Below are 13,744 nucleotides of genomic sequence, written 5' to 3' on the forward strand. Positions count from 1 at the left end.
TGATGTTACGGATCTGACTTGCCAACTTCCCTTATCTACATTGTTATAACATGCCAGAGGCTGTTCAACTTGGAGACCTGCTGCGGATATGGGTATGGCCCGGCGTGAGATTTATACCCTCTCCCCCAGATTTTCAAGGGCCAGCAAGAGCTCACTGGACCCTGCCGGAACCGTAACGCTGTCCAGGGCTTGGGCCCCTCTCTTGGGGCCAACCCATTCCAGGGCACCCTGCCCTTCACAAAGGAAAGAGAACCCTCCCGGGGCTCCCGCCAGCTTCTCCGGCATCAGTTGCGTTACTGCACTGGACACCTCGTGGCACCCATCTCCCCCAGGGTAGTCAGTGTACGTTCTGAACCTTGTTTGAGGTCAGTAGGTCACGTGACCAAGGAGCTATTGAAATTCTAAAGATTACAAAATTAATGTAAAATCGTGTGAGATGAAAAAGGACACACTAAAGGGTGTGCAATATAGAAGGGTAGTCAGTGGACATTATGAACCTTGTTTGAGTCCAGTAGGTCACATGACCAAAGAGCTATTGAAATTTAAATGTAAAACAAGTTTGTATTTTGATTATGCTCCCTAGCTAATTCAACAAGGATTACAAAATGCTGCTCACATTTCTACATGTTTATTAGCTTTGGAAAGCGAATGAATGTCCAAATCTTGAAAATAAGACCTGTGCAATGTTGTGTGCAATTTTTCCAACATCATGACACTTATTTGGAGTCTGTGGCTCAAGTGGTTTGAAAGCTATTGAGGTTTGAAAGCTCGAATATCTGTTGAATATCCATCCTGAAACGGTCTTTACCTCGGTCCATTGGAGTGGTTGTCTAATTTGTTTGATACCTGTGTTTCTGCATTTTGCATCTTAGAGGAGAATGTAATTATTTCATTTGTATTTAGATTCCTGCCTCACACATCACACTGCTCGGCTATAACAAGATAATTCCTTGAAGATGGCGCACCCATCCACACCTGTAGAACAGACATCCAAACCATTGCAGGTGGTGTTACTTGGTAAAACAGGAGCAGGGAAGAGTGCAACAGGAAACACCATCCTTGGTAGGAGTAGTTTCCATTCTGAACTGAACCCGTCCTCAGTAACACGTAAAACAGAAATGAAGCAGGCTGCAGTAGATGGGAGGGATGTCAGTGTGGTTGACACTCCAGGACTGTTCGACACACAGCTTACTGCTGAAGAATTGACAAAGGAGATTGGTACGAGCATCTATGTGTCTAGTCCAGGGCCTCATGCCTTCCTCTTAGTGTTGCGAGTGAATGACAGGTTCACAGAGCAGGAGAAAATAGCTATTGAAATTCTAGAAAGTGTGTTTGGGTCAGGACTGGCAAAGCACACCATCATCCTCTTCACCCATGGAGATGCATTAGAGGGTAACAGTCTAGAGAAGCTGATTGGTGGGAACAGAGACCTCAGTAGATTGGTAGAGCAGTGTGGAGGGAGGTACCATGTCCTCAACAATAAAGCTAGAGGAAGCAGAGATCAGGTCACAGAGCTGATGGAGAAGATAGACAGAATGGTGGAGAAGAATGGAGGAACCTGCTACACCAATGAGATGTTTGAGGATGCCGCCAGGGCTAAGAAAGAGGAGGTGGAGAGGTTTCAGAGGGAGTACGAGTGGCTCCAGAGGGAGGGAGAGAGGCTCCAGAGGGAGAGAGAGAGGCTCGTGTGTGAGAGAGAGAGGGTCACGGTTCGGATGGAGGCGAGGAGCCAGAGCAAGGAAGAGCTGAGGATCCATGAGGAGGTTATGCTGCTCCAGATGGAGATCGAGAGGCATACATACAAACATTCCATACAGGAATTGGGCTTAAGTGATTTTTTAAAGAAACACTGGAAAACTCTTGCTGTTTCCGCACTGCTACTTGTGATGAAATATAAAAAAATGTAGTACAAACCTCAATACTGATAACGCTTTTAACGCAGCAAGTATATTCAAAACCGTTTATTGTGCAATAATTTTGTTTGGAGACATCTTTCACCACATAACAATTTATGCAAAATATACGTTTACTGTAAAATACCATGAGAACATTGAATTAATCACCGAAACACAACATAATGGAATCTTCTCAATTTAGTTATTTTAACAGCCAGTTAATCCAATTGCAATAAATGCAAGATACATGTTTAAAAAATGCCTTTTGAATGTAATATGCTAGATCCTGTAGTTCCGGCCTGTTAATTAAATATCAAACAAAAATTATACAAAATATTTTGTTTGGGGAAGTGAAAATTGCATGAATGTTTTTTTGTTGTTAAATCTATTTTTGAAGACTTATTTTTTCTTCTGCATTGCTCTTTATCACTGTTTTTATAACTCTTTTCCTTCAATTTAATCATATTATTGTTTTGATTTGATCTGTTTTATCAAACACTGAACAAAAATATAAACGCAACATATAAACGTGTTGGTTCCATGTTTCATAAGCTGAAATAACAGAATCCAGATATTTTCCACACGTACAAAAAGCGTATTTCTCTCAAAATGTGTGCACAGATTTGTTTATGTCCCTTTTAGTGAGCATTTCTCTTTTACCAAGATAATCCATCCACCTGACAGGTGTGGCATATCAACTAGCTGATTAAACAGCATGATCATTACACAGGTGCACCTTGTGCTGGGGACAATAAAAGGGCACTGAAATGTGCAGTTTTGTCACACAATGCCAAAGATTTCTCAACTTTTGAGGGACTGTCCAATTGGCATGCTGACTGCAGGAGAATTTAATGTTCATTTCTCTACCATAAGCCGCCTCCAACACTGTTTTAGAGAATTTGGCAGTATGTCCAAGCGGCCTGACAACTGTTTGCTGATGTCAATGTTATGAACAGAGCGCCCCATGATGGTGGTGGGATTATAGTAGGGGCAGGCATACGCTATGGACAACAAACACAATTGCATTTTATTGATGGCAATTTTAATGCACAGAGATACCATGACAAAATCCTGAAGCCCATTGTCATGCCATTCATCCGCCACCATCACCTCATGTTTCAGCATGATAATGCACGGCCCCATGTCGCAAGGATCTACACACAATTGAGCATGTTTGGGATGCTCTGGATTGACGTGTACGACAACATGTTCCAGTTCCTGCCGATATCCAGCAACTTCACACAGCCATTGAAGAGGAGTGGGACAACATTCCGCAGGCCACAATCAACAGGCTGATCAACTCTATGTGAAGGAGATGTGTCAAGCTGTATGAGGCAAATGGTGGTCACATCAGATACTGACTGGTTTTCTGATCCACTCCTACCTTTCTGTGTCCAACAGATGCATATCTTTATTACCAGACACGTGAAATCCATACATTAGCATCCAATTTATTTATTCAAATCGTTGAAATTATTGCATGTTTTGTTTATATTTTTGTTCAGTATATATTTGATTATATATTTATAAACTGAAAGAAACTTGGTTTACGTCAATGTAACTTCACATGCTTTCTTACATCAAAAATGCTTGGCTGATTTTATTTGATAAATAAACTAAGATTTCTTATGTAAAACTCTTTTCTTCGGCTCTATTCGGTTCTATTAACTACTAGCTGAAGAAGAGATGCGATGTCCTCACTTCAGGTGAGGGCGTGACTGATGGTCCTGAGAAGTGCACAACTGAAAATTCAATGGACCGTTGGCTGCCCCATTGAGACACACTGTATAGAGATGGAAAATTCCTCCTGGAAAACAAATCACTTGTCGTGGAGGTAGCTACAAGCCCACTAGGTAATATCAATCAATAGACAGAGACATTTCTTATAAACAGCAATGTTGTGACTTTATTTACAGCATGTGTTCAATGACCTTGTGTATGAGGTTACATTATCCAGAATAATCAATTACTGATATCAACCAAATACATACCACAGAGCCTCTGCTAAATGAGTTATGTATACTGCTCTGCTGCAGTCTGTGTTCATAGTGGGCTGCCATGTGGGTCACCTCCACCTTCAGCTGACCATCACAGTAACCTAGCAACTCTGTCACCAGCCCTACACACACCAGTCATGTCGTTAGCCAGGTGTTTCAAAAGTTACAACTAAAGGCATAATGGGAACAACAGAAATTAGAGCTCAAGCAGAAGGAAAGGTGCAGTGAACGGGCAGCCAGACGAGAACAAAAACAAGAACATGCAGCCAGACTAGAACAAAAACAAGAACATGCAGCCAGACTAGAACAAAAACAAGAACATGCAGCCAGACTAGAACAAAAACAAGAAGAAAGTGCAGCCACACTAGAACCAAAACAAGAACAACATGCAGCCAGACGAGAACAAAAACAAGAACATGCAGCCAGACTAGAACAAAAACAAGAACAACATGCAGCCAGACTAGAACAAAAACAAGAAGAAAGTGCAGCCACACTAGAACCAAAACAAGAACAACATGCAGCCAGACGAGAACAAAAACAAGAACATGCAGCCAGACTAGAACAAAAACAAGAACAACATGCAGCCAGACTAGAACAAAAACAAGAAGAACATGCAGCCAGACTAGAACCAAAACAAGAAGAACGTGCAGCCAGACTAGAACCAAAACAAGAAGAACATGTAGCCAGACTAGAACAAAAACAAGAACAACATGCAGCCAGACGAGAACAAAAACAAGAACATGCAGCCAGACGAGAACAAAAACAAGAACATGCAGCCAGACTAGAACAAAAACAAGAACAACATGCAGCCAGACTAGAACCAAAACAAGAAAAACGTGCAGCCAGACTAGAACAAAAACAAGAACAACATGCAGCCAGACTAGAACAAAAACAAGAACAACATGCAGCCAGACTAGAACAAAAACAAGAACAACATGCAGCCAGACTAGAACAAAAACAAGAAGAACATGCAGCCAGACTAGAACAAAAACAAGAACAACATGGAGCCAGACTAGAACAAAAACAAGAACAACATGCAGCCAGACTAGAACAAAAACAAGAAGAACATGCAGCCAGACTAGAACAAAAACAAGAACATGCAGCCAGACTAGAACAAAAACAAGAAGAACGTGCAGCCAGACTAGAACAAAAACAAGAACATGCAGCCAGACTAGAACAAAAACAAGAAGAACATGCAGCCAGACTAGAACAAAAACAAGAACATGCAGCCAGACTAGAACAAAAACAAGAAGAACATGCAGCCAGACTAGAACAAAAACAAGAACATGCAGCCAGACTAGAACAAAAACAAGAAGAACATGCAGCCAGACTAGAACAAAAACAAGAAGAACGTGCAGCCAGACTAGAACCAGAACAAGAAGAACATGCAGCCAGACTAGAACAAAAACAAGAAGAACGTGCAGCCAGACTAGAACAAAAACAAGAAGAACGTGCAGCCAGACTAGAACAAAAACAAGGAGAACGTGCAGCCAGACTAGAACAAAAACAAGAAGAACGTGCAGCCAGACTAGAACAAAAACAAGAAGAACATACAGCCAGACTAGAACAAAAACAAGAAGAACGTGCAGCCAGACTAGAACCAGAACAAGAAGAACATGCAGCCAGACTAGAACAAAAACAAGAAGAACGTGCAGCCAGACTAGAACAAAAACAAGAAGAACGTGCAGCCAGACTAGAACAAAAACAAGGAGAACGTGCAGCCAGACTAGAACAAAAACAAGGAGAACATGCAGCCAGACTAGAACAAAAACAAGAAGAACGTGCAGCCAGACTAGAACAAAAACAAGGAGAACATGCAGCCAGACTAGAACAAAAACAAGAACATGCAGCCAGACTAGAACAAAAACAAGGAGAACATGCAGCCAGACTAGAACAAAAACAAGAACATGCAGCCAGACTAGAACCAGAACAAGAAGAACATGCAGCCAGACTAGTACAAAAACAACAACGTGCAGCCAGACTAGAACCAGAACAAGAAGAACATGCAGCCAGACTAGAACCAAAACAAGAAGAACGTGCAGCCAGACTAGAACCAAAACAAGGAGAACATGCAGCCAGACTAGAACAAAAACAAGAAGAACGTGCAGCCAGACTAGAACAAAAACAAGAAGAACATGCAGCCAGACTAGAACAAAAACAAGAAGAACGTGCAGCCAGACTAGAACAAAAACAAGGAGAACATGCAGCCAGACTAGAACAAAAACAAGAAGAACATGCAGCCAGACTAGAACAAAAACAAGAAGAACATGCAGACAGACTTGAACAAAAACAAGAACATGCAGCCAGACGAGAACAAAAACAAGAACATGCAGCCAGACTAGAACAAAAACAAGAAGAACGTGCAGCCAGACTAGAACCAAAACAAGAAGAACATGTAGCCAGACTAGAACAAAAACAAGAACAACATGCAGCCAGACGAGAACAAAAACAAGAACATGCAGCCAGACGAGAACAAAAACAAGAACATGCAGCCAGACTAGAACAAAAACAAGAACAACATGCAGCCAGACTAGAACCAAAACAAGAAAAACGTGCAGCCAGACTAGAACAAAAACAAGAACAACATGCAGCCAGACTAGAACAAAAACAACATGCAGCCAGACTAGAACAAAAACAAGAACAACATGCACCCAGACTAGAACAAAAACAAGAAGAACATGCAGCCAGACTAGAACAAAAACAAGAACAACATGCAGCCAGACTAGAACAAAAACAAGAAGAACATGCAGCCAGACTAGAACAAAAACAAGAAGAACATGCAGCCAGACTAGAACAAAAACAAGAACATGCAGCCAGACTAGAACAAAAACAAGAAGAACGTGCAGCCAGACTAGAACAAAAACAAGAAGAACATGCAGCCAGACTAGAACAAAAACAAGAAGAACATGCAGCCAGACTAGAACAAAAACAAGAAGAACGTGCAGCCAGACTAGAACAAAAACAAGAAGAACGTGCAGCCAGACTAGAACAAAAACAAGAAGAACATGCAGCCAGACTAGAACAAAAACAAGAAGAACGTGCAGCCAGACGAGAACAAAAACAAGAAGAACGTGCAGCCAGACTAGAACAAAAACAAGAAGAACATGCAGCCAGACTAGAACAAAAACAAGAAGAACGTGCAGCCAGACGAGAACAAAAACAAGAAGAACGTGCAGCCAGACTAGAACAAAAACAAGAAGAACATGCAGCCAGACTAGAACAAAAACAAGAACAACATGCAGCCAGACTAGAACAAAAACAAGAAGAACGTGCAGCCAGACTGGAACCAAAACAAGATGAACGTGCAGCCAGACTAGAACAAAAACAAGAAGAACGTGCAGCCAGACTAGAACAAAAACAAGAAGAACGTGCAGCCAGACTGGAACCAAAACAAGATGAACGTGCAGCCAGACTAGAACAAAAACAAGAAGAACGTGCAGCCAGACTAGAACAAAAACAAGAACAACATGCAGCCAGACTAGAACAAAAACAAGGAGAACATGCAGCCAGACTAGAACAAAAACAAGAAGAACGTGTAGCCAGACTAGAACAAAAACAAGGAGAACATGCAGCCAGACTAGAACAAAAACAAGGAGAACATGCAGCCAGACTAGAACAAAAACAAGAACATGCAGCCAGACTAGAACCAGAACAAGAAGAACATGCAGCCAGACTAGTACAAAAACAACAACGTGCAGCCAGACTAGAACCAGAACAAGAAGAACATGCAGCCAGACTAGAACCAGAACAAGAAGAACATGCAGCCAGACTAGAACCAAAACAAGAAGAACGTGCAGCCAGACTAGAACCAGAACAAGAAGAACATGCAGCCAGACTAGTACAAAAACAAGAACATGCAGCCAGACTAGAACAAAAACAAGGAGAACATGCAGCCAGACTAGAACAAAAACAAGAACATGCAGCCAGACTAGAACCAGAACAAGAAGAACATGCAGCCAGACTAGTACAAAAACAACAACGTGCAGCCAGACTAGAACCAGAACAAGAAGAACATGCAGCCAGACTAGAACCAGAACAAGAAGAACATGCAGCCAGACTAGAACCAAAACAAGAAGAACATGCAGCCAGACTAGAACAAAAACAAGAAGAACGTGCAGCCAGACTAGAACAAAAACAAGAACATGCAGCCAGACTAGAACAAAAACAAGAAGAACGTGCAGCCAGACTAGAACAAAAACAAGAAGAACATGCAGCCAGACTAGAACAAAAACAAGAACATGCAGCCAGACTAGAACCAAAACAAGAAGAACGTGCAGCCAGACTAGAACAAAAACAAGAAGAACATGCAGCCAGACTAGAACAAAAACAAGAAGAACATGCAGCCAGACTAGAACAAAAACAAGAACAACATGCAGCCAGAAGAGAACAAAAACAAGAACAACATGCAGCCAGACTAGAACAAAAACAAGAAGAACATGCAGCCAGACTAGAACAAAAACAAGAACAACATGCAGCCAGACTAGAACAAAAACAAGAACATGCAGCCAGACTAGAACAAAAACAAGAACAACATGCAGCCAGACTAGAACAAAAACAAGAAGAACATGCAGCCAGACTAGAACCAAAACAAGAAGAACATGCAGCCAGACTAGAACAAAAACAAGAACATGCAGCCAGACTAGAACAAAAACAAGAAGAACATGCAGCCAGACTAGAACAAAAACAAGAACAACATGCAGCCAGACTAGAACCAAAACAAGAAGAACATGCAGCCAGACTAGAACAAAAACAAGAACATGCAGCCAGACTAGAACAAAAACAAGAACAACATGCAGCCAGACTAGAACAAAAACAAGAAGAACGTGCAGCCAGACTAGAACAAAAACAAGAACATGCAGCCAGACTAGAACAAAAACAAGAACATGCAGCCAGACTAGAACAAAAACAAGAACATGCAGCCAGACTAGAACAAAAACAAGAAGAACGTGCAGCCAGACTAGAACAAAAACAAGAAGAACGTGCAGCCAGACTAGAACCAAAACAAGAAGAACATGTAGCCAGACTAGAACAAAAACAAGAACAACATGCAGCCAGACTAGAACAAAAACAAGAAGAACATGCAGCCAGACTAGAACCAAAACAAGAAGAACGTGCAGCCAGACTAGAACCAAAACAAGAAGAACATGTAGCCAGACTAGAACAAAAACAAGAACAACATGCAGCCAGACGAGAACAAAAACAAGAACATGCAGCCAGACGAGAACAAAAACAAGAACATGCAGCCAGACTAGAACAAAAACAAGAACAACATGCAGCCAGACTAGAACCAAAACAAGAAAAACGTGCAGCCAGACTAGAACAAAAACAAGAACAACATGCAGCCAGACTAGAACAAAAACAAGAACAACATGCAGCCAGACTAGAACAAAAACAAGAACAACATGCAGCCAGACTAGAACAAAAACAAGAAGAACATGCAGCCAGACTAGAACAAAAACAAGAACAACATGGAGCCAGACTAGAACAAAAACAAGAACAACATGCAGCCAGACTAGAACAAAAACAAGAAGAACATGCAGCCAGACTAGAACAAAAACAAGAACATGCAGCCAGACTAGAACAAAAACAAGAAGAACGTGCAGCCAGACTAGAACAAAAACAAGAACATGCAGCCAGACTAGAACAAAAACAAGAAGAACATGCAGCCAGACTAGAACAAAAACAAGAACATGCAGCCAGACTAGAACAAAAACAAGAAGAACATGCAGCCAGACTAGAACAAAAACAAGAACATGCAGCCAGACTAGAACAAAAACAAGAAGAACATGCAGCCAGACTAGAACAAAAACAAGAAGAACGTGCAGCCAGACTAGAACCAGAACAAGAAGAACATGCAGCCAGACTAGAACAAAAACAAGAAGAACGTGCAGCCAGACTAGAACAAAAACAAGAAGAACGTGCAGCCAGACTAGAACAAAAACAAGGAGAACGTGCAGCCAGACTAGAACAAAAACAAGAAGAACGTGCAGCCAGACTAGAACAAAAACAAGAAGAACATACAGCCAGACTAGAACAAAAACAAGAAGAACGTGCAGCCAGACTAGAACCAGAACAAGAAGAACATGCAGCCAGACTAGAACAAAAACAAGAAGAACGTGCAGCCAGACTAGAACAAAAACAAGAAGAACGTGCAGCCAGACTAGAACAAAAACAAGGAGAACGTGCAGCCAGACTAGAACAAAAACAAGGAGAACATGCAGCCAGACTAGAACAAAAACAAGAAGAACGTGCAGCCAGACTAGAACAAAAACAAGGAGAACATGCAGCCAGACTAGAACAAAAACAAGAACATGCAGCCAGACTAGAACAAAAACAAGGAGAACATGCAGCCAGACTAGAACAAAAACAAGAACATGCAGCCAGACTAGAACCAGAACAAGAAGAACATGCAGCCAGACTAGTACAAAAACAACAACGTGCAGCCAGACTAGAACCAGAACAAGAAGAACATGCAGCCAGACTAGAACCAAAACAAGAAGAACGTGCAGCCAGCCTAGAACCAAAACAAGGAGAACATGCAGCCAGACTAGAACAAAAACAAGAAGAACGTGCAGCCAGACTAGAACAAAAACAAGAAGAACATGCAGCCAGACTAGAACAAAAACAAGAAGAACGTGCAGCCAGACTAGAACAAAAACAAGGAGAACATGCAGCCAGACTAGAACAAAAACAAGAAGAACATGCAGCCAGACTAGAACAAAAACAAGAAGAACATGCAGACAGACTTGAACAAAAACAAGAACATGCAGCCAGACGAGAACAAAAACAAGAACATGCAGCCAGACTAGAACAAAAACAAGAAGAACGTGCAGCCAGACTAGAACCAAAACAAGAAGAACATGTAGCCAGACTAGAACAAAAACAAGAACAACATGCAGCCAGACGAGAACAAAAACAAGAACATGCAGCCAGACGAGAACAAAAACAAGAACATGCAGCCAGACTAGAACAAAAACAAGAACAACATGCAGCCAGACTAGAACCAAAACAAGAAAAACGTGCAGCCAGACTAGAACAAAAACAAGAACAACATGCAGCCAGACTAGAACAAAAACAACATGCAGCCAGACTAGAACAAAAACAAGAACAACATGCACCCAGACTAGAACAAAAACAAGAAGAACATGCAGCCAGACTAGAACAAAAACAAGAACAACATGCAGCCAGACTAGAACAAAAACAAGAAGAACATGCAGCCAGACTAGAACAAAAACAAGAAGAACATGCAGCCAGACTAGAACAAAAACAAGAACATGCAGCCAGACTAGAACAAAAACAAGAAGAACGTGCAGCCAGACTAGAACAAAAACAAGAAGAACATGCAGCCAGACTAGAACAAAAACAAGAAGAACATGCAGCCAGACTAGAACAAAAACAAGAAGAACGTGCAGCCAGACTAGAACAAAAACAAGAAGAACGTGCAGCCAGACTAGAACAAAAACAAGAAGAACATGCAGCCAGACTAGAACAAAAACAAGAAGAACGTGCAGCCAGACGAGAACAAAAACAAGAAGAACGTGCAGCCAGACTAGAACAAAAACAAGAAGAACATGCAGCCAGACTAGAACAAAAACAAGAAGAACGTGCAGCCAGACGAGAACAAAAACAAGAAGAACGTGCAGCCAGACTAGAACAAAAACAAGAAGAACATGCAGCCAGACTAGAACAAAAACAAGAACAACATGCAGCCAGACTAGAACAAAAACAAGAAGAACGTGCAGCCAGACTGGAACCAAAACAAGATGAACGTGCAGCCAGACTAGAACAAAAACAAGAAGAACGTGCAGCCAGACTAGAACAAAAACAAGAAGAACGTGCAGCCAGACTGGAACCAAAACAAGATGAACGTGCAGCCAGACTAGAACAAAAACAAGAAGAACGTGCAGCCAGACTAGAACAAAAACAAGAACAACATGCAGCCAGACTAGAACAAAAACAAGGAGAACATGCAGCCAGACTAGAACAAAAACAAGAAGAACGTGTAGCCAGACTAGAACAAAAACAAGGAGAACATGCAGCCAGACTAGAACAAAAACAAGGAGAACATGCAGCCAGACTAGAACAAAAACAAGAACATGCAGCCAGACTAGAACCAGAACAAGAAGAACATGCAGCCAGACTAGTACAAAAACAACAACGTGCAGCCAGACTAGAACCAGAACAAGAAGAACATGCAGCCAGACTAGAACCAGAACAAGAAGAACATGCAGCCAGACTAGAACCAAAACAAGAAGAACGTGCAGCCAGACTAGAACCAGAACAAGAAGAACATGCAGCCAGACTAGTACAAAAACAAGAACATGCAGCCAGACTAGAACAAAAACAAGGAGAACATGCAGCCAGACTAGAACAAAAACAAGAACATGCAGCCAGACTAGAACCAGAACAAGAAGAACATGCAGCCAGACTAGTACAAAAACAACAACGTGCAGCCAGACTAGAACCAGAACAAGAAGAACATGCAGCCAGACTAGAACCAGAACAAGAAGAACATGCAGCCAGACTAGAACCAAAACAAGAAGAACATGCAGCCAGACTAGAACAAAAACAAGAAGAACGTGCAGCCAGACTAGAACAAAAACAAGAACATGCAGCCAGACTAGAACAAAAACAAGAAGAACGTGCAGCCAGACTAGAACAAAAACAAGAAGAACATGCAGCCAGACTAGAACAAAAACAAGAACATGCAGCCAGACTAGAACCAAAACAAGAAGAACGTGCAGCCAGACTAGAACAAAAACAAGAAGAACATGCAGCCAGACTAGAACAAAAACAAGAAGAACATGCAGCCAGACTAGAACAAAAACAAGAACAACATGCAGCCAGAAGAGAACAAAAACAAGAACAACATGCAGCCAGACTAGAACAAAAACAAGAAGAACATGCAGCCAGACTAGAACAAAAACAAGAACAACATGCAGCCAGACTAGAACAAAAACAAGAACATGCAGCCAGACTAGAACAAAAACAAGAACAACATGCAGCCAGACTAGAACAAAAACAAGAAGAACATGCAGCCAGACTAGAACCAAAACAAGAAGAACATGCAGCCAGACTAGAACAAAAACAAGAACATGCAGCCAGACTAGAACAAAAACAAGAAGAACATGCAGCCAGACTAGAACAAAAACAAGAACAACATGCAGCCAGACTAGAACCAAAACAAGAAGAACATGCAGCCAGACTAGAACAAAAACAAGAACATGCAGCCAGACTAGAACAAAAACAAGAACAACATGCAGCCAGACTAGAACAAAAACAAGAAGAACGTGCAGCCAGACTAGAACAAAAACAAGAACATGCAGCCAGACTAGAACAAAAACAAGAACATGCAGCCAGACTAGAACAAAAACAAGAACATGCAGCCAGACTAGAACAAAAACAAGAAGAACGTGCAGCCAGACTAGAACAAAAACAAGAAGAACGTGCAGCCAGACTAGAACAAAAACAAGAACATGCAGCCAGACTAGAACAAAAACAAGAACATGCAGCCACACTAGAACCAAAACAAGAAGAACATGCAGCCAGACTAGAACAAAAACAAGAAGAACATGCAGCCAGACTAGAACAAAAACAAGAAGAACATGCACATGCCATTTGATTAAAAGAGATGGAGGTGGAAGCGCGACAAAGGGAGATATATCTATCAGCACTCCGAATCAATTCACGCCATCCTGCACACTCAAGAGTTTGATCTTGGTTTAAACAACCGGCTTGTCCCACCCTTAAACAAAAAAGAGGTGAATGTATATTTTACTCTGTTTGAGCAGATTTCCACATTCCTAAAATAGCCACAAGATTTTTGGTCACTCCTCCTCCAAAAGGTTATTG

At 41.6% G+C, this 13,744-nt stretch overlaps 1 protein-coding gene across 1 annotated transcript in view; it reads left to right on the plus strand.

The window, feature by feature from the left end:
• The window catches only part of LOC139551894 (GTPase IMAP family member 8-like), a 49,065-nt gene that overhangs the window by 21,075 nt on the left and 14,246 nt on the right, over positions 1-13,744 (plus strand). The window contains exons 4-5 of the mRNA XM_071363233.1: positions 130-340; positions 943-1,792. Of these exons, the coding sequence (XP_071219334.1) occupies positions 130-340; positions 943-1,792 (1,061 nt within the window). The remainder of the gene's footprint in view (positions 1-129; positions 341-942; positions 1,793-13,744) is intronic.

The sequence above is a fragment of the Salvelinus alpinus genome, chromosome 24, assembly GCF_045679555.1.
Source record: "Salvelinus alpinus chromosome 24, SLU_Salpinus.1, whole genome shotgun sequence".
Taxonomy (NCBI): Eukaryota; Metazoa; Chordata; class Actinopteri; order Salmoniformes; family Salmonidae; genus Salvelinus; species Salvelinus alpinus.